Source organism: Lonchura striata, chromosome 4 (genome assembly GCF_046129695.1).
Source record: "Lonchura striata isolate bLonStr1 chromosome 4, bLonStr1.mat, whole genome shotgun sequence".
NCBI lineage: Eukaryota > Metazoa > Chordata > Aves > Passeriformes > Estrildidae > Lonchura > Lonchura striata.
The window spans coordinates 350,927-377,659 of record NC_134606.1 but is presented as its reverse complement, the minus strand read 5'-3'; the positions used below and the strand labels follow the sequence as shown (position 1 = coordinate 377,659).

Genomic DNA, 26,733 nt, shown 5'->3' with positions numbered 1-26,733 from the left:
ATCCTGCGATTCCACCAGCCTGTGGTGGGAGCAGCCAGGTGACAGAGGGTCTCTCACCCTCCCCCGGGCAGCCACGAGACATGGCTTTCCCCAGCCGAGCCAGTGAGGTCACTGCAGTATTTTCTTCATTTACAAGATGTGACATCCATTCCCACATGGAATCTCATTCCTCTGGCCCTGAGCACCACTGTGTTTCTCACATAAGGAGCTCTGTATTCAGAAGCACTGGGGGGAGTGGGAGCCTCATTTCCAGAAGTGTCCCATGGTTTTAGGAGCATGTCCCTCCCAGAACACAGTCCCAGGGGAAGTCCCTGGTTGCTGTGCCCGTGGCAGGGCCTTGGCCCTGGCCAGGCTCAGCTCTGCCTCTGCTTTGACCTGTGCATGGCACCCCCAGGCTGGCAGCCAGCAGGCACAGCCTGGAAGGACATGGGCAGCACGCAAAACTCATTTCTGTCAGTCTTCCTCTCCTGTCTTGCAATTGTAAAACCCCAGAATGGGTTGGGTTGGGAGGGACCTGAAAGCTCATCCAGTTCCTGCTGTGGGCAGGGACACCTTCCCCTGGGAGAAGCATGGGTTAGTTTGCTGTGTAAGGTGGATGAATCTCCTCCGGGGCTGCCTTGAGTGGCTGCTTGGCCAAGTCGTGGACGTGAACCCCCGTGGCACAGAGTCCCCCTGCTGTGGGGGCACAGCCAAGCCTTGTTCACACTCCAGCAAGGGGCAACACAGGCATGAGGTGTCTCTACATTTCACCTGCACACGACAGTGCAGACCCTTCCTCTATTTCCAAGCCAAAATGGGTGATCCCACCTGCTCCCAGGTGGCCTTGGTGACACCAGGGAAGAGTCTGGGCTGCAGAGGGTGAGTCTCTTGTAAATGGTTCAGGAAAGGTGCCACAAGGCAAGGGATGGGACAGACACACCCATCACACAATTTTATGCTGCTCTGCATGGATTGGAGGACTCTGCTCTCAGAGCAGCTGAAGTCCTGCAGTGCTCAGCAGCACTTTGGTTGTGATGCTCCATTTGGTACAGTCTTATTAGTGGCAAATGAAAACCAAGCATTTGGATTTTCATTTCCTTCACTTCTGATTTTCACCACAGAGAGGATTTCACTGAGGATTAGGAAGAATTTCTTCACAGAAAGGGGGCTCAGGCCTTGGCAGGGCCTGCCCAGGGAGGTTTGGAGTGCCCATCCCTGGAGGTGTCCAAGGAATGCCTGGATGTGGCACTCAGAGCTCTGGGCAGGTGACAAGATGGGGATCAGACACAGGATGGACTCAATGGTCTTGGAGGTCTTTTCCAACCTGAATGATCCTGTGGTTCTATGATTCAGAGAAACTCTGCAACAACCTTGCTGACCACTGGCAGGGCCAAGGCCTCCCCAGGACATGTTTGTGTGTCCAGAAGACAAAGCAGAGCTACCCAGTCACACCAGCTCATGAAACTTGCCTTTGATCTCACACTTTTATACACCACTGATTTCAGTGCAGAACTGACACCATCAAAAATAAGATCAAAGCCTGTTCCTTGTGCACTAGAGGCATCTGTGATGTCAGCAAACACCCAGAGTCACCAAACTGAGCTCTGTGGAATTTCTGTGGTTTGAAAGTGGTGTAACTATGATTAAAACCTTGTCCTTACATTAATTCATATTTCAGAGGCCTTTTCTGGGATCTTTCACATTGTGAGTCTGCTGGGGAAATTCCAGCTGTGCATTCTAGATTTGTGATCTCTGATTCTGTCATCTGTTTGCTCTCTTGTCCCCGTGGCTGCTCAAAGACAGGGAGAAGCAGCGTGGCTTTCCCCCAGGCCGGTGTAAATCAGCGTAACATCAGAACAATCTGAGTCATCCCTGTCTTCACCCAGCTGTGCCTGCTTTAATTTCATGAAACGGGGGTTTCTCCATGGAGAATGGCATTGCAGTGAGCTGGGAATATGCAGCACAAGTGCAGTACAAAATTCCCAGCTCACAAAAGAAGACCAGAGAGGGACAGCCTGGAGGGTTGGATGGACAGGGAAGGTGCTGGCCCACAGTTCAGAGCCAAAGGACAATGGAGTTTGTGACCAGCATCTGTTTGTGATGGAATCCCAAATGCAGTTTGTGACTGCCAGGGGGACTGTGTGCTTCAATACCTGCCCCCAACCATCAGCCTGGACTTGTAGTAGATGTAGGAGGCTTGAGGATGCTTGCTGAACTCAGGGGAACTTCTCAGGTCAGAGTTCAACCCACCTCCATTGTGTTTCCATGAAATCTGTCTCTGAAAATGCCCCATGAGAGCTCAAAGAACACTGGAATTGGGAGCAGGATGGAATAGGCACTTCGGAGGGGATGTGGCCATTCATGGTACAGGGGCACCTTGAAAGAGAGGGATTCAGCTCCAGAAAACAAAGTTAGGCTGAAATTATCAAAACCCCTCCAGGATTTAGGAACTTCTTCCTTATTTAATCACACATGCTGAATTGGCTTCTTGCTCAGCACTGGAGGCTCCCTGTGTCCCGTGGGCACCGAGTGCTATCGGTGGCCCCGCACTTTGGGATCTGCTCCCAGGCACAGCCATGCCAGGAGCAAATGCCCTTGGCCAGCTGAGCCAGCCCTGCACAGACACCGCTGTTCTGTGCCTGCTCCCAGCCCTGCAGTGCTCCAGCTGCACTCCAAACCATATAAATAAACACCTTGTGACTGTCACCTACTTGGCAGAGCAGCCAGGCTCTCAAAGCTGTGTGCCAGCGTCTCCACACTCGCTGCCCAGCTGGAGAAGCCAAGGCATGGAGTGACTGAGCAATTCCCACTGCTGGCAGCTAGGCCAGCAGCCTCACCTGAGGAGCAGGCACACACCCCAGAGCAGCTGAGGGTCCTGCCCTGAGAACGTGGGGCTGCTGCTGACCCTCTGCAGCTGCAGGAGAGGTTCAGCAAGGCGGGATGAGATGCCTGTGCTGCTCTCTAAGGCAGCTTGAGAAGTGTTTATTGTTTACTTTGTGTTTATTCTGGATTCCTGAGGACAGTGGAAGGTCAGCACAGGTACATTACACCCCCTAGTATCTTGTGAGGGAGGATGGTGTGATTTTATCGGAGAAGGTTGAGGTAGGAAAGCCAAGCAGTCAGGAGACAGGCTCTGACAGATCCAAGGCTGTCTGTGCCGTGTAATTCCTTTCCTCCCGTGCGTTTCCATTCTGATATGGTCTTTAACTGCATGATTAAAAATATTGATACTCTTCTTGGACGAGATAAAAATCTGTAGTGTGGTGGTATTGAATAACTGAAGACACAAATCCTCATCTTTGGCAGACAAGCGAGGCAGATGCTGTGAGCGTTTTCTTTAGCTGAGTGCAGGCTCCAGGTTCCCAGGATGGGAGGAAAACACAATCCCTCATGACAGCATGGTGATATTTCAGCAGAGAGAGGAGTCAGGGGCCATGGCAGACAGACAGTGCTGATGATTTGCTGAGATGTTGTGTGCACTACTCAAACCCTTCATGGGCACACAGATGAAAACTCCACACTGGAGCAAACCAGCAGAGCTGAGTGGATCTCAAAAAAAGTGGGGACAGGCACCCGCCCATGCCTGGGAGGGCAGATTTTGAGCCACTGGATCAGTGGATTGAACGACTACAGAAATTGTCTAGAATTCTGCAAAGACCTCCCAGGGACAGAGGTTTTAAGGAGTGAAGTTGTGGCAGAAGGAAGATGAGTGATTGTGTTATCAAAGGGTTTCCAGGAATTTAATCCTCACAGGAAAGCAGCAGAAAGAGGTGGGGGAAGAATTTGGGCCAGTTACAACCAAAGGAGCCAAAGAAAGCACATTTTGGCAAGAGGGGTAATTAACCTCTGGAACAAAGTTCCTGGAATGACAACAGAGTTCTTTCTCTCTTGAGGTTTTCTTGTCAATGAGAGCTCTTTTCTGGAAAACAAAGACAAGTTCTGAGGCCATGACCACCGTGAGTGGATGCAATTCTTTGGCTGTGTGAGGGGGTCAGCTCTGCCTCACCCCTGCTCTGCTGTCTCAGGGCTCTCCTGGCCCCACTGCAGACCCCTCTGCATTGGATCAGCTGCGTGCTGATCTCACAGAGCCACTGCAGCACGTCCTGCTGCAGTGCAGGTCCTGCCAGGGACCTGGCCAGGGCTCCAGAGCTTCACCCTCTTCCACACACAGGTGGTTTTTGCTCCACATGACCTTACACTGACCTGCTTCCAGCCTCTGTTCTGATCAGGGAGCGCATCCAGTCTCTGGTCATCCTTCATTCCTACAGTTCCTGTACCCACCCTACCTTGTAGCCTCTCCTCAACCTTGTTTCCTCCATGACACCTGCTAGTAATTCAGCAGAGACCACACGAGGCAGGGAGCTTGCACCCACAGCCCCACCTGAACAGGCCCCCGTGCTCAATCCAGCGCTGTCCCCCTCTGGGGTCACACCAGCTCTCCATGGGCGGCTCTGGTGCAGAGATGGGCTCATCCCATTCCCTCCTGGCTCTCGTCTCCTCCTCGTGGTTTCTTTTCAAACAGGAGTAGCAATCTTTGGTGCCCAGGGATAGGACCAGGTTGTGCTGGAGATGTTCCAGGGCAGCTCAGGCTGGGTAAAAGGAAAGGTTCTTTCCCAGAGGTGCTGGCACTGCCCAGGCTCCCCAGGGAATGGGCACAGCCCCGAGGCTGCCAGAGCTCCAGGAGCCTTTGGCCAGCGCTCCAGGGATGCCCAGGGTGGGATTTTGGGGGTCTGGGCAGGGACAGGGACTGGTCTGGGTGATCCCTGTGGCTCCCATTCAATTCAAGGTATTCTGTGATCTTCTTTTGACCAGGGCACTGCAGTCCCTACCTCGTTTGGTGATTCCCAAGTGGTGATAGTCACAGAATGAGATATTCTGAGTTAAAGGGGATCTTCCAGCCTGCTCCTGCATCAGAACCTCTCTGCTGCTGAGCACAAAGGCCAACACAGAGGGTGCCATGGGGAAATGCTGTAGCAGCTTAATTCTTCCTCGAGCACTGGGATCCTAAGTTCACCCACAGCTGAGAAAGTCCAAGGTGGGGAGCAGCCAGCGCAGCCCTTTGCTGGAGCCTGCACCTGAGCGCTGGCCTGAGTGCAACAGCAAACAGGGCTGTCACTCTGTGGGGTGAAAAAAGGCAGCAGAGGAGCTGGGCCTGACCTGTGCTATGGTCCCAAACACCCCAGAGGTACTTGTCATCGAGAGCTGGAGGAAGGGGGTCCTCATAGGCGGCTGCTGGCACAGTTTGGTGTTTTCTTCAGCAGAGCAGCACAAGGCTGAGAGCCGCTCCATGTGGGAGGAAAAGGGTTATTGAAATTACAAACACCATTCAAGGAGAGCTGTGATTAGCTGGATTTTACAGACAGTTAGGATGAAAGCTGAACTTTATTGCTTCTGCCTTTTTCAGTTGCCTCTGGTCTATTCAAACTTCATGACACTTAAAATTAGATTGAACTCTAAGCTTCTCTAAATTGAGAAGCTGAAGTCAACAGGGAACAGGGAAGAGACACCAACAACTCTTTTACCTACATTGATTAGATGATAAAAAATATGATTTGTCTTTTAAGGTTCTGTTGATTTAAGTGTCTGAAATTCACTGATGTGCAGTAGAGTTTTTAATAGTACACATGTTCCTGGTAAATCTTCATAATCAATTTCCTTTATTCTCTTCTCTTGCATTTTTCATCATAATCATCTTTCCTCAACTCTCCTTAGCAAGTAATTCTGAATTTCAGGCTTGTTTGCAACCTGCTGACCTCTCCCCGCCCCCAGTATGAAACCTATGAATAATCATTGAAAGCGTGTCATAAATAATTACATGTGAACTGCAGCCAGTAATTAAATATTAGGATTCTGCTCCTGTTACTGGGTGAACTCTTGTTTTACAAGGGTAAAAGAAGCCTTCAAGCAAGTTACTAGACCTTTGTATAGCTCAAGTTATCTTGGATTACAAGATAATTTCTTACAGCAGAATTCATGTTTGGTTATTTAAACTAAGACCAAAACCAGATTTCCATGGCAGAAATAGTGAGGGCATAAGGAGAAAGTTCAGCACAAAGGTTCAAACCTTGCTTAATAACGTATTATTATTTAATTTCCTTCCATCCCCTGGGGTCTCTGGGATACAGGGAACATGTCATGGCTGTAACTGCAGGTCTGGTTCAGTGCAGACACCGTGGCTCAAGGCTGCTGCTCCTGCCAGGAGTTTGGGAATGCTGCTGTGTCCATGGCAGGGGCACTGCTGGCTCTGTGCTGCCTGGGGAGCAGGAAAAGCCTGTCCCACCTCAGCAGACTCTCCATCTCTCTGGCTCCAGGTGACTTTTTAATCCCTGACACAGGTCAAGGCCCTTCTCTGAGGTTCATTATGGCCACATTTGACACCTGGGAGTTCATTTCCACAATCACCTCTCTCTGTTTCGCTGCACCTTCGGCAGGTGCTGCTGTGGGACCAGGACTGGGCTCCAGGGCTGTGTCCCTCCAGGTTCATCTGCCAGGCCACAGCTGAGGTGCTGCCCTGCCTGAGCTCTGCTCAGCTGCTGCTGCAGAAACGGGCAGGGTCCCCATGGGGCTGTGTCACATCTGCAGCCCCGTTCCTGTCTCAGACCCGTGGAGCATCCCAGGTTGCACTAAATACCCACAGGTGGGCAGCTGGCTCCTCAGTGACACAGACACCCACCTCAGGGTGGTAACACAATTATCAGAGAACCATGGAATGGTTTGGGTTGGAAGGGACCTTCAAGCTCATCTTGTTCCACCCCCTGCCATAGGCAGGCACACCTTCCTCCAGACCAGGTTGATCCAAGCAGGCTTTGCTTTCTTTTCCTCTGTACCACCCTTACATGACAGATAATTTACTGTTTGCTCTATACTCTATATTTTATTTTTTAACACACTGCCTTTGTCGTTCATTATCTGCCCATTTCTGCCCAATGCCTCAACTCAGCAGCCCCAGGGGAAACCCATTTATCATCCTGGTTTTGGAGCCACCCCAAGACATGATCCATTTGTCTTCTCTATTTCTCACCATGTTTCTACTGTTTTTCCTTATTCTGTGTCCTCCACATTGGTTTTATGCTTTTTATGACTCAGTTACCCAGCTGAAATATCTCTTTTGCTCTCCCTTTTATGAGATGTATTAGGAAAGACTTGCCAAGGCTGTGCAGATCTCACAATGCAGCCTCTCCCTGCTCGTCACAGCACTCTAAATATTACACAAGTACAGACACAAGGCTTGCACTGCTTCCACAGGTACAATTCTCGCCCAGGTCTGATGATTAAAATAGTATCTGTGGTCTGACTGTCAGCCAGCAGATGATCTGGGCAAGGCAGATCCATGTCTTGAGAATCCCTCCTGTGTGTGAGGTTGTGTTAATGTCCAGACTGGGGCTGTTACGTGACTGTGCCCTTGTGCTGGTCTGGGATGGGAGGATGGATTTCAGCTCCTTCTGGATTATGTCTCAAATTGTGAATCCTTGCATTTACAACCTCAGTGCCTCTCTAGTGTGGAGTCCTGTTAATTCCAATGTAAGTTTCTCATGGTTTTGTGCTTTTCCTGTTCCAAAACATCCTGCCTTTTCCCTGCACACCCTCCCACCCTCTGTTTGTAGTCTGACTCCCCCTCAGGCTGTGGGAGTTGTCCCAGCTAAGTGAGGCTCCCCAGGCTCTCCTCAAGTCACTGAGGGCACAGGAGTGATTCCAGAGAGTAACTGTAACTACTTAATTTAGGTTCTTCTTGGCATTTCCTTACTATTGTCCTATATGTGTAAATACATATGTATGGCTATTGCCTGAATTCCAGTTATCTTGTGTCACCACTCTCTTCTCACTGCACTTTCCCTTCCTCAGTTAAAACCTTCCCTGGTTTTTCCAACTTGGCTTCCTCTTCCAATTTCACTGCGTGTCTTATTCATCCTTACTTGTGATTTGGCATACAAACTCCAGCCTTTGTGTCTAATATTTAGTGTCAGAGGCAAAAAAAAGGTCGTGAGAGATGAAGGGATGATGGATAGATGTAATGACCTGTGCTGGTACAGACATGTACACAATTTTGTCTTTGAACCCAGGGTTGCCTGGAAAAGTGTCACTGGAGGACATTTACTGGAGCCCTATGGCTTCATAACGTCAGAAGGAGAATCTCTGCTCTTTGATTTTAATCATAATTAATCTTCATAAATCTTCAGGAGGTTTTAGCTTTTTTTTGAATGAATTTTGCAACTTCCAGAGAAAATAGAGGCGGGGGAGTATAATTGAGTGCTTGTTTAGTGCCAAATTCATCTTAAAGTAGGAATGCAAATCGCATGGCAAGTGTTGAATTATATATGATTAAAACCGCTTCAGCCCTTGCAAAGAAAAATAAAACATGGCCTTTTTATTCATCGGTTAATCATGTACAAAAAAAATTGGATGGAACAAAAATGAACTTAATCTCAGAAAAAGGGGTCACAGTTGCTGCTTGACATATGGCTGGGATCCCCATCATAACCATGCAGCACAGAGCACGCTGGCATTTAAGTGCTTCAAAGAGGTACATTAAGGAGAGAGTTCATTGATAAATGACCCTTTAAAAACGGGTGAGATTCTGTCCTTAGCAATGAATGCTCAAGGTCTGCACAGTTGCCTTGGCCCATCTTGGCTCTTGTGTTTTGCAGGCAGAGCTGGAAGGTTTTCCAGTGCTCAGTTATATGGAATGATGTGCAGGACAGATAAGAGTGTTGAAACCGCTGAAGGCAGGATCCAAATACTGTCCATTTTTGCTAGCAATTGTTGGTCTGCAGCAGTTCAAACTCAACACCCGTCGACTTTTCTGATCCGGCAAGTGTCAGAGATCAAACGAGGAAAACGCAATTTTCTCCTCACTTCTCTACAGCAAGAACAGGGACCTGAAAATGACTGCTGGACCCTGCTGAACCAAAAGCATCAGACATTTTTAGGGCTGTTTGATGCAGTGGGCATCACAGCACCCCCGGAGAGCTTGATGAACTCTGTGTTCCGAGAACTCCGTCTCTGAAGGCATTGCCCTTGTTTTGTTATTGGCAGCGTGGGCAGGGGATGCTCCGTGCTCTGCCTTCCAAGCTGCTCCGGGCACAAAGGAGGGTGTGGGGTGTGCAAATGGGCTCAGCTTGCCCTGGAACAGCAGTTCCCTCAGATCTCTGGCAGGGATGGCAGAGGAGGACATGGACCTCCAGCATGTGCCTTAAAAACCCAGCCGCCTTTCCGCAGCGTGGTGGAAGTGTCAGCATTTGGTGGGAGACGGTGGACAGAAAACAAAGTGTTAGTAGATGTGTTGGAGCCAGGGGAGGCAGGGAAGAGCTTCCCAGGGAGTGCTGGCCAGGGACACCTTCCACTGCCCAGCTTGCTCCAGCCCCAGTGTCCAGTCTGGCCTTGAGGAGGGAGATGCCTTGTTCCGAGGGAGCCACACTTCACACAGACTTTATTCCCCTTCCACTTGTGCCTGTCTCCAGTGTGGTTTGTTTGGTCTGGAGGTGCCTGTCCTTTTTTACAAGCCCACACCTGCCACAAGGTCTCCCGTGGAAGGTGTCAGAGGGACAGAGAATGGAAGGAACCACGTGTACGACGCCTGCTGCTCCAGCAGAGAAGGGAGGATGCAAGAGTTGCTTCTGGCACGTTCTTTTGTAAATAATTCTACTGCTGGGGATTAAATAGACCCTCCATAATCTGTTCCACTTTTTAACTTCCCATGTAACATTTTTCTTCATATTGATCTAAATCTCCCTTGCTGCACATTTACCCAGTATTACTTCTCATCTCATGTCCCACAACCGTGGAGGGATATCACTGTCCACATCTAAAATGTCTTGTTTATGTATTTGAGTGTTCTGATCTTGTTTCTTCACAGCCTTCATCCTAAACTACACAAATCCTTTTCTTTCATCCTCACCTCAGCCTGCAAAACATTTATAATTTTAATAGAATTCCTCTGAGATCTTGTCATCTTCTTTAACATGTGTTGTCCCATCAAAAGATGACCCAAACTCCAGCTAAAGCCTTACTGGGGCTGAGAAGTGCAGAGTAATTGCTTCCTGTGATAAACACATACCACTTATGCTCAGACTACATGTTTTCTGGTTTTCATCCTGTTTCTTTTCCCTGTTCAGCCTGTGACCACCTCTTTCCCCATGGCCATATCTCCCTTGTTTCTATTTCCTAGGTTTGCTTTTCCCTCCTGTCTTTTCATACTCACAAGCAAAAGTGCCACTTTTGCTTCTGGTCAGTGTCATCCTTTTGATTTCATACACTGTCTTGAACAGATCAAGATAATTTTGAATTCCAGTCTTGTCTTGCCCATTGCTTGTGACCCCCTCCTCACCTTCTGTCAGCCACAAATTACAGAAATCTGTTCCCTGTTCCATCACTGGAGCCATTATGGGAATGTTGAACAGTACCAGACTCAGGACAGACTTTCAACACCTCTGAGTCTGAAAATGTGCCTTTTCTGGTTTTGGAGCTCTGTGCTCATGAGCACCCACCTGGCTGTGACTGCTCAGAGGCCACTCACTCTTGGAGCTGTGCCAAATACCTTGGAGGGGTCAAATCACATCACATCACACCTACTTTCCTGGACAGTGTTATCCATGAGATTGATCCATTATTCATCTGGTTCTTTTGCCTGCTTCTTTAGAAAGGCCATTCCTTTTCAACTCCTTTGGGATCTCATTCTTCATAAGAGTTGGAAAGATAAAGATGTCACTTTTCTACCATCTCTAGTAGCTCATAGACTCTCTGACAGGTTCCAGCAACCCCTGGGAGAATGTATTTCTGTGTAAGCAATTCTGTAGCATGAGGGGAAATGGATTTTAAAGCAGAATTTGGAGGGGAAACTCTCTTCTTCATGGAGAGTGTGGTGGGACATGACAGAAGCAGACTGGATGTCATCCCAAAGATGTTGCCCAGAAGGGTCCATGTCCTCAAATTACTTTATCTCCTTGGAACTGTTGCCCCTCTCATCACCCATCACATGTTCTGACCTGTGCCACAGCAGAAGTTCAAGGTCTTTCCTTGGGTGTGCCAGAGAGGGAGAAACCCATGGCACGAATGCCAGATCCATTTCTACTCCCAGTTTAGGGGTCAGCAGCTGTGCAGCCATGGATCACCAGCACAACCATCCCTCTCCTCACCCTCAGCCTCGCTCCATCACCTCTGTTTTGGTAAACAATTCCTCCATGGGAACTGGCTGCAGCCAGAGACTACAGCAGGTGGAGAGACCTTTGTGAATGTGAAAAAGGATGTGAGCCACTGCATGGTATCTGGAAAGTGATACACTGCAAGGAAGTGTAGACCAGGGGAAAAGAGAAAATAAAAGTGTTGAGATGTCTTTAATAACACTGGTGAGCAGGGCATAGGAATCTGTACTGTCAGATCCTGAACCCTCAGTGCTTCAGCCTCCAGAAATGCTGCTCTGCTCATGCGGCAGAAGTAAAGGAACAGTATGGGCTATCTGCAAACACTGCAAAAAATTTTTCAAAGTAGAAGTCACTGCAATTTGCCTGCCCCTGGGAGCAGAGGGAAAGAAGAAAAAGTCCCTCAGATGGAGATTAAATTCCAAACAACTCAATAGGAATATTCAGTGAAAATTGTTTCCCTTGTGTACCGAAGGAGGTAATAGCTGGAGATGTGGGGCTCTTTCATCCAGTGATCTGCCCCTCTTGGGTCTTCACAAATTGCCCTGACCAAGGAGACTGCAGGTCTGCATTTCCAGTGCCCCTGATGGGACATGTTCCTTATAAAAATTTCCCTCTGTTTTTTAACTTGCTCCTAAGGTTTTTGACAGGCAAATGCAAGAGTTATTTGAAGGAAATAAGGATATTACAGTCCACATAGACTGGGGGGTAGGGGAGAGGGCAGCAAATGGTCAAAAATGGGGCATGGCAAAAGAAATCTAATTTGAAATCAGAAATGTGGGTTATTTGGGAGAAAGTGTAAGTGAATTGACGTATACACAGACTCTGGCCAAAGCCATGTGAATACAGAAATGCTGCTTTGACAACTAAGAAAGATTTGCAGGGTTTGGCTCCTGGAATTAAATGAGCTGACTGTTCTTTCTGAGCTGTTATTCAGGATTCCAAGTGAAACAGGAGTGCCAGCGTTGACAGGGAGTTTTGCCAGCCAAAGAGAGGAAAGCAAGCACCTGAGTTTGGGCAAGCTGTGCCAGAGGATTAGAGAATAGTTTAGGTTTTGAAGAGGTCTTTAAAGGTCATCTGTACAATCCCCTGCAATGAGCAGGGACATCTTCCACTAGATCACACTGCTCAGAGCCCTGCCCAACCTGATCTTGAATATTTCACTGCAAGATAAACCACCTAGCCAGTAAATCCCTCTGTGAACAACTCAGAACAGAGTGACAGAATTCCTGTACTCTTTGGTGGAATTGTTTTCTCAACCACTATGCAAAAAGCACCTTCATGTACAGAGGGATGCCTTTGCTGCAGGAGTTGTTAAAGAAAAATATTCAGGTAGGGTAAATGGATCTCAAAAAAAAAAAAAAAAAAAAAAAAAAAAAAAAAAAAAAGTGACCCAAATTTCACTGTTGCTAAAGAAATAGCTCATTCAGCTGTGAGAAGACAGGAGGGTGTTCAGCTTTAATTTTGCAGATGCATCCATGGAGTTTGAGCAGTGTAAAGCAGGAAAACAAGAGCTGAGAGCAGGCACTGCTGTCCTGGGAGTGTTTGAGCTTCATTCTTGAGTGCTGGTGGAGAACTGCACAGGTCATGGAAATCTGGTGGAAGAGATTTCTCTTATCTCAAACATCATTAGGAATAAACTTCTGGAAGCCGTGGCAGAGGAGAAGGCACTACAGAAAGCTTTAACACACCACTGGGAGGAGGCTTGGGAGCTGCATATCAATGCAGATCAGATCTTTCTGTAATGAGAACACAGTGCACAGATGCAAGAATTAGCAGTGTCAGTGCTACAGCCCCGAGGGATTCTACAGAATTTGTGAGATCGTGAAAATCCATTGCAGTGGCCACCAATACACACAGGGATGGAAGAAATAGATATGTGTGAAATGTGTCAGGAGTTTCTACCTTGGAGACAAAAAACAACGATGCTGGGTCAGATGTGATGGACCTGTGGGATCATCCATGGTCTGAGACTGTAGTATTAGAGACTGTCATTAAGTTACCCTGTAGGAAACAATAAACCTTTATGTGGCACATATGGGCTTCCAGAAGTGGTAATTTTTTACATCAGTGCACAGTTAATTAATAGGACTTCACAAGATTTTGAGGAGCTGGTGAATGCCAGAACTCTTCAGTCAAATGATTTGAAGCAAGATGGAGATAAGGGAGTTAAAAAATCGCAGATATTTAATTCTATATGTGTATAAAACCATTACAGGCACTGAGAAAGATCTGGATCTCACTCTGCTGGACTTAAGCAGACTGCCTTTAAGGCATTGGGTGTTTTTAGCTGAAATTTTGCTCAGAAAGATGAGAATTAGGCTGCCTTGCTTATCCAAATCTGGGCTAAGAAGCTGAGCTGATTTTGATGCACAGATAGAGAAATAAAAATACATGTACAAAATCAAGTGATGTTTGAGGAGCTCAGTTACTTCAGACTCTGGGGCTGATGACTCCTGAATGCTGCTTTAGTGGCAGATGAGCATAAACTGCAACATGAGAAGAATTTTTGCTTGTAAGGGGAGAAGAAGCAAAGGGTTTAATAAGGATGTTGTCTGGGAAAGACACCAGGAAAACATGTCACAGTGTGTGCTCCAGTATCCAACAACAACATTAGCCAATGAAACTTTTCTTTTAAAGACAAATCTTATGCCAGGTGTGGACAGTTGAGGAAGCCCAAACCCCACAGTGCTGAGCAGTTTGGGGATCTCAGTGACTGCAGCTAAAGGATGTTGTGTTACGGCTGCTCTGCCTTGAGCACTGCAGCCGTTCGGAGCCCCAGGAACACGCTGCACCAGGAGCTGCAGCACACAGCACTTTCTTTCCTCTAAAGGCTGGAAAATCAGCCCCACAGCAATTACTGAAGGGGAATTTGGACACGTAACCCCAGTGGGGGCAGACTGTTGTGTGTCCAGCATGCTGCTGATAGCACAAACACTGCCTGGCTTAAATTATTCTTTAGTTCTCCCAATTTCCCCACATACACATACATTTCCCCATTCCTTTGCCTTGGCATGCCTCTGCACATGACCAAGCCCCCTTTCTCCTGTGCTTCTGACATCTGCAGAATGCTCCTTGCCTTAGACTGATATCCTTCTGCTTGTTCCTTACCTTAGACTGACATCTAGGGCATTTGGTTTCCTTTGCGTGACAAATCCAGCTGCTGACCAAGGCTGTCGGCCTCTCGGAGCTGGCACAAAGAGTCACCAACATTGCAGCTGTAGTTGTTGTTTGCCCAGAGAGGTGTTTGCTGCCCCATGCATGGAGGTCCCTGCTTTCCCCTCTGCAGCCATGGCCAGTTGCACTGCCTGGCTGTGCCATGGAAAACACGTAAGGGATTCCTTTGTGACAGGGTGCTCACAGTGTCCTCTTGGGATCAGCCTAACTGGGAGAGAAAAGATCACATGAATATTAAGAATCCTCAATGTCTTATTGAGTCACCTTCCTTGAGAATGTGCTTTCTGCAGCATTTTGGTCAGGAACTGGAGCAGCTGCCCAGGAGAGTGTGGAGTGCCCATCCCTGCAGGGATTTCAAAGCCCTGTGGGTGTGGCACTTGGGGACATGGGGCAGTGCAGGGGAAATGGTTGAACTTGGTGATCTGAAAGGGCTTCTCCAATCTAAATGCTTCTATGATTCTACATGCAGGTGAAATTTTAGACTTGAAGCCACAGAAAGACAAGGGAACAAAGTTCCTTCTCACCATCATCTTCCGGGTGAACAGGGGCTTGTCTGAGCCCTGCCCAGCACATGGGGAAATCTCCGGATGGGGAACATGGCAGGTCAGAGGTGGGGGAGAAGATCAGAAGGTAATGTCACTCAGCAGGCCCAGGCAGAGCTGGACCAAAAAAGGAGCTGTCTTCTGGTTTTAACCTGTTTTGCTCTGCCTCAGCAGAGAATCTTTATGCCTTTACCATCAGCCAGAATATTTTAAAGTCAAATTTAGGTGAAACTTAAGGTCTTATATATCTACTGTAAGTACTTAAAATCACCTCTGGGCCTTGAGACCTCAGTTGTCCTTACTGCTCTCTGCTAGATGTTGTCTCATCTCGACATCCAAGGAGCTGATATCCAGAGAGCGCCAGTTATCCCACAGGATGGGATGCTTATTTTTAGGCACCAGTGTTGAGACCCTGGTGATCACAAACCCCAATCACCCTGTCTGGTATGACTGCCTGGCTTTGGGAGTGGGAGAAGTCTCTGTTCCAGCAGAAATCAGGGTCTGAAACTTCCCAATACAGGAATATCATAGTGTCCCCAGATTTCGGCGAGGAATGAATGTGACATGGATCATTTTCTCTGCCAAAACTTATAGCTAGTTGTGTGATCTGTGTTTCAGATACCCAGTATTTCAGAATAATTTGTACCCACTTTGGGACTTCATGGATACACAAAGCTTTTAAGCCTTTTTCCTGCTCTGATGGATTAAACTTATTTAAAATAGATCCACAACTATTTGCAATCAGGTCATGCACCGAGCGTGATGGTCTGATTTTCATCCTCATTTCATAAGAATATTGTTTATAGCTGATTTGGTGGTTAGTCTGGCTGAGTCAGTCCAGCAGGATGGGGCATTCCAGAGGCATCTTTAGAAAACAAAGGCTGAAGCCTTGTCAAAAAGGATGTGTTAGTGTAGGGGAGTAATGCTATCTAGGGAGACTTTACCCCAAGTCATCATGAGGGCTTTCATGATGAATTCTGTTCTCCTTAAGGGTAATGGAGACATGATACAACTTGTCATGGTATCTGGGTGTCATGTATAAATCTATGATAAACAGCCAGAAAGATGAGAGAAATGTTTTCTTCTGGGTTTGAGGCCATACAGCGAGTGGTTATCTCCTACCTGGATCAGCCATTAGAGGAGAAGGAAATATTCAGTGGGTGTTGCTCTGGTTATTTGTATCTCCTCTGTGCCTGTAAATTCCTGGGTGGAGACACAAATCAAATACAGACAAAAGATTGCTCATAACATGGAGGGAAGGGGTGAAGGGACAGAGCTGGGGGGACAAAGAGTCAGGCAGCACATTTTTAATGCCTGATCAAGACACGCAGCACGTTTTTGGTCTGAACTTTCCAGGATTACTTTATCCCCCTCAGACCTTACATTCCTGAGATGTTTTCAGCAAATTCCACCACCCCAGTGCTGGCTGGGAAGGGTCACCAGGAGAAGATGCGTTTGCAGTGTGGGATTCCATTATGTGTGTGCTGTGCTGGTAAAACCATCAAAGGACTGTCAGCAAGGAGGGGTGCTGTCCTCCCCAGGTGAGCTGCTCTTAGGTACCTCAGGAAACACTGGGGCAGCCCCCAGAGAGGCGTGGTGTTGGAGCATGGAACCTGCACTAAGATCAAGACAAGACAGGTGGAAGGGAAGGAAACTTCCCTTTGCATAGAGAACAGCATCCCAGAGGAGGTTTCTGGGTACTACAAAACCCAGGTGACAGCTCTGAGTTCTGGACAAGGTGTGTGGGATCTCGTGGGAGAGCTGTTCTCAGCAGGCTGGGGCAATGAGCATGAGGTATGGCAGAAGTATTCATTGGGGCTGCTCTGCAGGTATCAGAAGCAAATGGGAAATGAAATGTGAGCTGTGTACAATAATTTGTTCCTTGTGTGATCCTGAGCATTTGGCTATAAAATCACGACATGAAAACACAGTTTAAACAAGGATTAGCAGGGGCCACCTGCATTAGCCACCCGGGCCCATGCATGCATGACTATTGGTTTATGGATAGTTGGGAAATACTAGGAGTATTTCTTCAAGAATCCCTTTCCCATAATTTTTGACTCCAGGATGACTTTTTGTAATAAATTGTTTCTGCCAGCTCTGGGGATGTTCAAATGTACTGCATATCAGACAGTTGCCTATTAGCAAGCACCAACATTTAGTTTGTGTTTGATTTAATCTGTTTTAATTTAATCTGGGCAGTGGGGATTGTCCAGCAGTGGCCATTCCTACCAGCTGAGCACTAAGGGTGGTCTGGTGCCCAGTGCCTGTTTCTGCCCGTGTTTCTCACACCAGGACAGGATGCAAGTGCTCCTTGCAGTGTTCTCGCCCAGCCATTCACGTGGCCTGGCTGGAAACCCAAATCTGGCACAAAGGCCAGCCTGGGTGGGACTTGGAGCAACCTGGTCCAATGGAAGGAACCAGAAGTGCTTTAAGGTCCCTTCCAACCCAAATGTTGTGTGCTTCTGTAAAGACAACCATCCACCTTTGCAGGCAAAACAAGCTAACCTAGAAGGGGAATAAATCACTCCTGTTGCTTTCTTGGAGGTTTTGGGTGGTTATTCTCCTATTAGCTGCAAATAATGTAAAAGCAAACACCAAATGTTTTAGAGTAAACAGCTTGTCGTGGAAATAAAGTGTCCATCACTCCATGAACTGTGTGTGAATCACAGAATCATGGTGGAGTCATTGAGGTTAGAAAAGACCTCCAAGACCATCTATTCCACCCTGTGACTGATCCCCACCTTGTCAAACAGCCCAGAGCATCGAGTGCCATGTCCAGGCATTCCTTGGACAGCTCCAGGGATGATGGAGGCTGCACCACCTCCCTGGGCAGCCCTTTCCAAGGCCTGACCACCCTTTCCAGGGAGAAATTCCTGCTGGTGTCCAAGCTGAACCTCCCCAGGCCCAGCCTGAGGCTGTTCCCTCTCCTCCTGTCCCTGTTCCCTGGGAACAGATCCCAAATCCCCCCGGCTGTCCCCTCCTGGCAGGAGCTGTGCAGAGCCACAAGGTCCCCCTGAGCCTCCTTTGCTCCAGGCTCAGCCCCTTCCCTACTCCCTCAGCTGCTCTTCATAGGACTTACTGTCTAGACCCTTCCCCAGCTTTGTTGCCCTTTTTTGGACATCTCCAGCCTGTCAAATGAGGAATGTAAAAAGATTCATGCTGACTTCATATATAAACTGGAGGGGAGGGAAGGGGATGTATCCCAAGACCCTGGTGGAACTGGTGTGGTTCCTGCCAAAACATCTAAAGCCCAAGTTGAGTAAGAAAGGGAGAGTGACAGAACTCCACATTGGTGCTCTCCAGGCATTTTGTTCACTATTTCTAGCCCACACGGAATCACCTTCACACTTCTGTACCCCAGACACAGCTGCACTTCCTTGAGAAAGGAAATTATGTCCTTGGAGGAGAGTCAGACCTGCTTGGTCAGCACAATGCACTTGGAGACACCTATCTGAGAGGAGCTGAGGGTCTGATAAAATGGGAAGAGACAGGTTTTTCTCTTGCTCCCACACTTGAGGAGTAACTCTGGGTGAATGGCACTGAGATAAGAGTGAGCAGAAACAGATGTGAAGCACAGCTACAAACAGGATGTGAAAATAAACTCATTACTCCATCTGCCCACCGTAAACAGCATGAAATTAGCAGGGAGTGAGAAATAAAACTCCAGACAAATGGCTTTTTAAAGGAAGCAGAGGGAGCTGGAAGGGCTGCTATTAGAAAAGCAGAGACAGAAAGCCCAAGCCATGCACAGCTCTGTGCATATCCCAATTCCCTGGTCAGTCAAGGAGGAGGAAAGTCCCGCGGCACAGAGCCTGCCAGGAGCTATTTCTGAAGGCAAAACCAGAAAGGCCACTCCATCTTTGGAGAGAAGACCTAATATTGCTCTTGTCCCTGCCTGTTAGGAAGCGCTATCAATTTTATAAGTCATGGAGATTTATTTTTTTCCCTAAGAGGTGCTGTCTTAATGTTGCATAAAATTACTCTCTCAGGGGCAGTGTGAGGAGAAAAACGTGGTGTTATGTTGTCTCAGTTGCAAAGACACCTCTAACAATAAAAGCCCCTGAATGATTTGGTTCTTAAGTGACACAATTACGGAACGGGTCATTCATGACACCCCAAGTGGCTCAAGAACCTCTGTCATAAAGTCTGAATGGAGATGTTTTATGCTGTGGGTTTGGGCTGTAAATATTCACCCCTGGCCTTTGTTCTATGGAGCAAGGCTCAGTTTGAGGATATATTTACTTAAAATTTTGCAGGCAAATTTCTCAAATAGTCAATCTGCTTGATTTATTTAAAGTGAGATTCCAGAGTGTTTTACAGCTTTTACAGACTGGTTGTGTTTATAACCATCCTGGGGAGTATCTTCTGCAATTCATGTAGCGGAGAAAGCAAAGGAAGGTCATAATTTCTATTTTAACCTACTTTTCTAGCAGCTGACAGGACACTGACAAAGTCATCTCTTCTGGAATACAACCTGCTGGGCTTTATCCTCATTCAGAGGAGACCCTTTGGAAAAAGCCAGAGTAAAATAAGTATTTTTTCCTTTATTCCTATGGATTCTGCTCAGATATATTCTCTAGCTCATTTTATGGATCTCAGTGAATTTGCAAATTGCCCAAATGATATTTCAAGGCAACTGGTTCCCTGTGTTCGAAGTTCTTCAGTATATGACAGCCCAAGGCAGAGTTTCCCACATGTTGGAAATAATTTCTCTCTCCACATTTGGCAGATCCAAACAAGCCTTGAGTGCTAAATAAACTAGGTCTATGAATAAATCAGGGGCAGGAGAACTCAAATTTGAGATGGTGTGAGATTTGAAATACCTGAAAGCTTGACATTGGCCATGAGGCACTTTAAAATAGTCTGCAGTTAGATGAAAGTTTTTCATTTGAGATTCCACTGGGATACTTCAGGAGGAAACCTCCTAGTGGGTTCACCCAAAGTTTGTAATAAACGTAATTGAAATATCTGAACTCCAGCTGCTGCTTTCTACTCTAATCAAGAGCAGCAGAGGCAGCTCCTTCTTCACAAACACACTGTGACTGCTGAGGGAACAGAAATGGATCTACTGGGCTCGAGTGCTGAACTGGGGGGTGCAGAAATTAAGGAGAGGTAGCAGTTGGAAGGCAGAAAAGGGGACCTTATGAAGAGATCCATAGAATCTTGGAGAAAGCAGAGATTTCATTAAGCCCTCAGAGATGGAGATCAGGGACTCACATTTTTCTCAGGAAGCAGGATTTTCTAATATTGTCCAATCTGAATCTCACCCAAAGCAGACACCGGAGGGAGTCAAAAAGCAGATGGTCTTTTCTGTCCTTCCCCTTCTGGTTCCTACCCAAAGGGAAGACAAGTTATGTTAGAGACAGAGTTCCTTTGGGAAGTATTGGAGAAGTTCTTCTTCAAGGTCATTACATCAGTTTCTGTTTTGATAGTACAGCAGGACCCAAAATTACTGTACAGTCACTGGAACTGATTCTCCCCTTCCATAAACCAGGTTTGCCTCTTCCTCAGTCTCCCAAGCTGTGGAGCAGTCCTGCCTTACCTGTATCAAATGCTCCAGACCATCACACTAGTCCCCCCTCTGCCACCTGGGTGCCACACAACCACATCTGAGCAGGGCTGAGCCTCTGGCCCTGCCCTTTGCCAGGAGCAGCGATGCAGCCATGAGCTGGGCTGAGCACATCCCAGGAGCCAGCCTGGACATGTCCAGCCTGCTTGAGCGAGGAAGAGCAATAAATAACACAGGACTGGTCAGCTCCTGGCACTGAGGCACAGCACCACTGAGCCCTGATGAGGTAATTTATTGGTGTATGTGTAGCAATACCATCTTCCTCCCATGCTTTGGGCTCTCCTCTCCAAATGGAGAGCACAGCATTTTGTGTTGGTAAAGGAATCTGAAGACAATTTACAAGAGCTTGGAAAAAGCCAAGACAGAAACAGTGGGAGTCCTGGGGAGAGGGTGACAGTGAACAAAGGCCAACTCCTGGGATATATGTGGTCTGACTACATGTCAAAATGCCCACAGAGAGCCATTTATAGCTCCAGGAAGGTGTAGGCACAGTTAAACCATATTCAAGGAGCAGAGGCCAGGGTCTCTGCAACATTGGACTACTGTTAAATTTGAAGGGCAGAAATAAGATAGAGTGCTGGGAAAGAAAGGATTTGAAAATATTTTTGCTCTCCAAGAAGGAAAAATCAATCACCAGGAACTGGTCAAGTTTCTGTCACTTATAATCCTGCTACCAGGCTGATCCTGCCATAGAACCATGGGATGATTCAGGTTGGAAAGGACCTCAAAGCTCATCTGGTTCCACTCTTCTGCCGTGGGCAGGGACACTTTCCTGGTTGCTCAGAGCTCCGTCCTGAGCGGTTCCAGGAATGGGGCCTCCACGACTTCTCCGGGCATCCTAGAAGAAGGAGACTGCGGGAGACATGCTCCATTTCCCGGGGCTGCTCCACAGTGCTGACCGCCTCTCCCCTTCCCTTGCAGAAGGTATGGCAGCAGCTGTCGGCTCGAGCAGGGACTGCCTGCAGGCGGGCGAGGCCTGCACCACCGACCCCGTGTGCAGCGCCAAGTTCCGCACGCTGCGCCAGTGCATCGCGGGCAACGGCGCCAACAAGCTGGGCCCCGACGCCAAGAGCCAGTGCCGCAGCACCGTGAGCGCCCTGCTCTCCAGCCAGCTCTACGGCTGCAAGTGCAAGCGCGGCATGAAGAAGGAGAAGCACTGCTTGAGTGTCTACTGGAGCATCCACCACACGCTGATGGAAGGTCAGTAGAACCTTTCTGATGGTCCTCTACAAGGGAATTGCTCACGGGCCTCTCTACAGAGCGCCCCAGCACTGAAGTTGCTGCAAAATACCCCTGTATCATCCCGTGCTGTCCCAAGACATGCTGACTGCACCCAAGGGAACAGCATGAAGCTGTGTTGGAAGGGGTTAGGTTGGATGTCAAGGAGAGGCTCTTCCCCCAGGTCAGACACTGCCCGGGCTCCCCAGTGAATGGGCATGGTCCAAAGGCTGCCAGAGCTCCAGGAGTGTTTGAATAACGCTCTCAGGCACAGAGTGGGATTGTTGAGGTGTCCTGTGTAGGGTCAGGAGTTGGACTTGAGGGACCCTGTGGGCCTCTTCCAACTCAAGAGATTTGCTGATCCTATTGATCCCCATGGTATTGACATTTTGGAGAAAGCACTACTGAAAACCTGAGATGCAGGTTTCACCATGATTTCACAATGTGATTTGTGAAAATCACACTACTACGATTAGTAGCAAAATTGAGAACCACAAAAGAACTGTTTTTTCCTCTTGTGGAGAAGTCTCCATAGCCTTAACAAGAGAGACTTCTCTCCCTCAGTAAACTAAAAAAGGACTATTTTAAAAGTAGTAAACTGACTAAAAATCTTAGGTTTAGTTTTCTTACATTGTCAATAAAAAAGAAAAGGTTGTGGGGGGGGAGGAAAAGTATTCTGAAGAGTTTGTTTTAATTCTAACTACTTTTTTTTCCTTCTTATTACTTTCAATAAAATTCTCTCTTATAGCCTTTTAAAGTTTTAACCCTACTTTACCTTTCTCCTAATCATATCTCACAACAAGAAGTATATTAGTGATAAACTAACACCAAACTCATCACAATCTTTAATATATTAACCAAAAACATTTCAAAATTTAAAAAATCCTAAATTAACAAACCAAAACCACTACACGCCTTCCTTTTTTTTAACACAACCTCTGTTTTATGACGATCCCAATATACATTGAGATCTTTTGCTGAAAAAATGCACAGCATATTTTGTATCTAAGTATGTTAACCAAGACTATGAACACCGTAGATTTTATAGAAACACAGCATAAAGCACAGGCATTGACGAAAAACATCGTGAGCTTCAAAAAAATCACTCTCTTAGAATGTCTCAAGTGCACCAGTGTCTTTGGGTTAGTGAAGATTTGGGGCTGGTGACATCAAGCTGGAACTTAAAATGTTCCCAGAGCCAGTACTCAATAAGTTTGGATTTTGACGTTTTTTAAGTCACCATAAAATTGCACTTCAGTGACCATAACTCATCCTTGTCAGGCTGGTGAGTATTTTATGCACCATGAAAATTAAAATGGGGAATAAAACAGACCCTTCCAGCCATGGGCTCTGAAGTAGATTAATAAAACACTGCTGGCTGAAACCTGAAAGGAGAAGTGCAGGAGTGAAACCACAGGCCAAAAGGCCAAGCAAAACAAAGAGGATGGACACTACAGTGTCCATCAGGCTTGCCAGGATGGAAATTGGTTGATCAAGTTCCTGGGAAGCTTTCAGGTGCCACAGCTTGCAGGGTGCAGAGTGTGGTGCTGTGAGCCGGCTGGGGAAATACAAGACCTCAGCACCTCCAGTATCTGGTCTTTCCCATAATTACGTGCCAGATTTGTTTCCATTGAAGCCTGGGGAGGAGGTGGCAATCCAGCTTCACCATTCATCTCAAAGGGTGGTGTCACAGCCCCTTCCCAGCTGACCTTGGTGGCTCAGACTTAGAAACAGGTCACTTGTGCCACGGCTGTGTGGGCAGTGCTGTCAGGAGGGTTCCCAGCTCTGGGACACAGGGTGGTTTATGCTGGAAGGGACCTGAAAGACCTTGAAAGTTCCAAGCCCCTGCCATGGTCAGGGGGAGGCACTTTCCACCAGAAGGAAGAGAAGAGAAAAGAGAGGCTGGCAGGGAGTGCTGAGAGCAGGCAGGGCCAGCTCTGGGTCTCCAGATGTGGAATAGCAGTTTGGTGCTGGATGGCCTCCCTGCCCAGTGACTTGGGACTTCCACTTTGGGAATGACTGGGAGAGGGCTTTTCTTGGAGGCTGCAACAGCTCTGCTCCACTTCTCCCCTGTCATGTCCTGAGCCTCATCTTTTTCAAACAACTGACTTCATTTGCAATGCAGATTTACACACCAAACTTTTGATTTCCTTGCCTTAATTTCCCCAGGGAGATATATTTCGTAGCAGTCCCATGTTTCAGAGTCTTTACATATGTTTAATTGACTGAGAAAGGAAGCCAATCCACACAGTCCATGTAGAGCTTTGTTTCTCAATCACACATACCCAGGAGGCTGCAAAAAGCTTCCTAGAAGCCCTCTTGCAAAAACAATTGTGGAAGTTCGTGCTCAGGGAATTTACAAAGCACACTATTTACTCAGCTTCTTTTGAGCATGCTAGTGTTTAGCCACCTTCCCACTTAGAGACACAATAACATGATGACAACCCGATAACAACTCTCTGATAAGGTGCTTTATCATCAGGACATAAAACTGCTATGCTGGAAAATACAAATGGGCCCCTCTCTAGACGGTAACGATGCAAGATATTTCAATGAAGGTGTAAAGCTGCTTTGAATTGTGCTGTAGTAATTGCACACTGGGAGCCATTTCTTGCTGCCTCTTGCCACAGCTGGAGGCCAGCACATGCCCATAGCGTGAGGCTGGATAGTCCTTTTATCCCAGCCAGTACATCTGCTGCTGCTGCTGTCCACGTCCATCTACATGTCTGATAAAAAACAACAGAAACTGAGCTGTTTGCTTCAGTAATATTCCGTGGTATCCATCAGGATGACGGGGCATTACAGACCATTGCACAGATGAAAGGGAAGCACCAGTTGAATAAAATCAGGCTCCCAGAGACTCAAAAACAACAAGAGGAAGTTTCTGCGGGAGCTGTGGGTCATTAGCTTTGCGCCAAGTGAGAAAAGGCTGTCGGCAAGGAGAAAGGGAGATGTGACAGTAAATATGGAGTGCGTCATCACCCACACAATCCTGTCTGTGTCCTAAAACAAGGTGAGGACCTTTGACCCCAGGAGGGACATAGAAGGTACTGCAATAATGGTGATGAAAACCCTGTGTATGTGTGTGTGAGAGCTGGTGATTTGAGCTCTACCCATGAGCAGGAGCCTATGCTGCAGTCTGGTGTCCTCTCTGGCAATCCCTGCAGTGTGCCCCAGAGCTTGAGCTACAGAGAGTTGCAGCTCAACAGCTCCTGACAGGCTGCCCCACTCCAAAATGGAGATACATTTTTAAAAGCCAGTTACATTCCATTCCCTTCTCCAAGGATGTGTCCACACACCTGCTCGCATGACTCCGAGTGTCCATTTACTTGTGGCCTTTAGAGCATAGTCCCCTTGGACCCGCCAAACAGCCTTTCACTGCAGATGTTGAACCTTGTGCATCTCAGCCATCCCTCAGGAGCCTCACCTGCCCTCTCACCAGCTTCTCTCTTCCCCCAGGCATGAACGTCCTGGAGAGCTCCCCTTATGAGCCGTTCATCAGGGGCTTTGACTATGTCCGGCTGGCGTCCATCACTGCAGGTAGGTGGGTGGGAAATGCTCTGACATCTCCTGTGCAGACAGGGAGGGCCCTGGCTGGGGGGCTGAGGGCTGCAGACAGGGAAGTCCTTTGTGCTCCTTGTGAGCATTGCATGGTTCAGGTCTAGCAGTTGTTTTTTCCAAGAAGTTGCCTCTGATTCCTTTGCTGAACTGTTACATGTTCTGGGAAAAGCTGCTTGTGGTTTTTGTCTTTTGGCTGTTTCATGTCCATACTCTGAAGGACTGGGATTTAGAGACGTGGTGCAAAGACCCGTTCCAGTGACCCATCCCAGACACACTCATTCTCCATAGCAGGTGGATGCTCTGTTCTGTGCAGACACCTCATCAAACAGGAGCTCCTTGAGCCTTGCTAGGTTTGAGAAGGTGCTTCCACATCAGTCACAGGATCAAACCCTGCAGGAAAAAAGGTTGATAACCTGTGTGTTGATCCCAGCCACAGCCTCTAACCACCTGCCCTGAGGGCAACCTCAGGACCCAGAGCCATGTTCTGCTGTACATCAGAACCCTGTTAATGGCTGAGCATAGCAGCCTGACACCTTTTAATTCCTCGAGGGCTCAGCAGTTCAAAGGTCGGTGTGGCCACCAAAAACCCATCCATCACCAATGGCACAACAACCACCACAACCAGCCTGTGCTCCACAGCCATGGGGAAGCTTTCCAAGAGTGGGTATTTTACCAAACTACCTGTCTGGGAGCAGGTAATGTGCTCCTCCTGTGCACATCTGCATCTGGCAGATGTGCCCAAACAGCTTTTCCAAGTGTGTGCCTTGCTCTGGGGTGACATCCACAGCTGGAGTGCACCCAAGCAAGGAAGGAGCAGCATGTCCCTGCAGCTGGAGAATGTCTCCAGTCCTCACCATGGCCAGGCACTTGCTGGGTGAAAATGTCCCGCAGCAAATCAACCCATCAGCCCTGGACAAGGGGAGCAGAGGGGATGGGAGGTGCTCCCTGACCTTGCTCTTACTGACTCCACCTAGCAGATTGGTGCATGGACATGGAATTTTTTTTGCTGGGTCATGGTTTTCTTTACTGGAGTTTTCCCCCTTCTGCTGAGTCCCAAAAAGCTTCAGAGCATGAAGAAATCAAGGGATGGGGATTTTTATGGGTGGTTAGCACAATCTCAGGTTTTTAAAGCAAATTGAAACAGGTTGTGCAGCAATGCAAATGGGCCAAGAGCAGCAGGGATTCTTCAGAAGACTTGGCATCCACTTAGGGACATGAAATTTCTTAGCCTTTTGTCCTTATTAATACTAATCAATATCTTCTATTACATAACTTATGACATGTTGCCCTCTGCCTATCCAGTGTCCAGAGTCATATAGTCAACACTGCCAAAGGACCCTCTTTCAAATCTACCAAAAAGAAATTTCAAGAACTTGTTGAAACATAAGACACCCCTGTAACCATAGGCCAAGTGAACAACAGGTATATTAAACTAAATTTTACATAAACAATATATGGCCACTACTAAAACTGTACAAATGGAACCATGTCCCTCCACTCTAATAGTAGCAGTGATATAAAAAGCACATCCGCTGGTGTTGTGTGGGAA

General features: G+C 47.6%; 1 protein-coding gene across 2 annotated transcripts in view; it reads left to right on the top strand.

The window, feature by feature from the left end:
• Positions 1–26,733, top strand: part of LOC110480656 (GDNF family receptor alpha-4) — a 74,119-nt gene that overhangs the window by 32,681 nt on the left and 14,705 nt on the right. The window contains exons 2-3 of one of the 2 annotated variants that reach the window (XM_021548767.2): positions 21,330–21,605; positions 25,083–25,163. In XM_021548767.2, the coding sequence (XP_021404442.1) occupies positions 21,330–21,605; positions 25,083–25,163 (357 nt within the window). Of the gene's footprint in view, positions 1–21,326; positions 21,606–25,082; positions 25,164–26,733 lie in introns of both variants that reach the window. The other variant, XM_021548766.3, reaches the window with a different exon arrangement.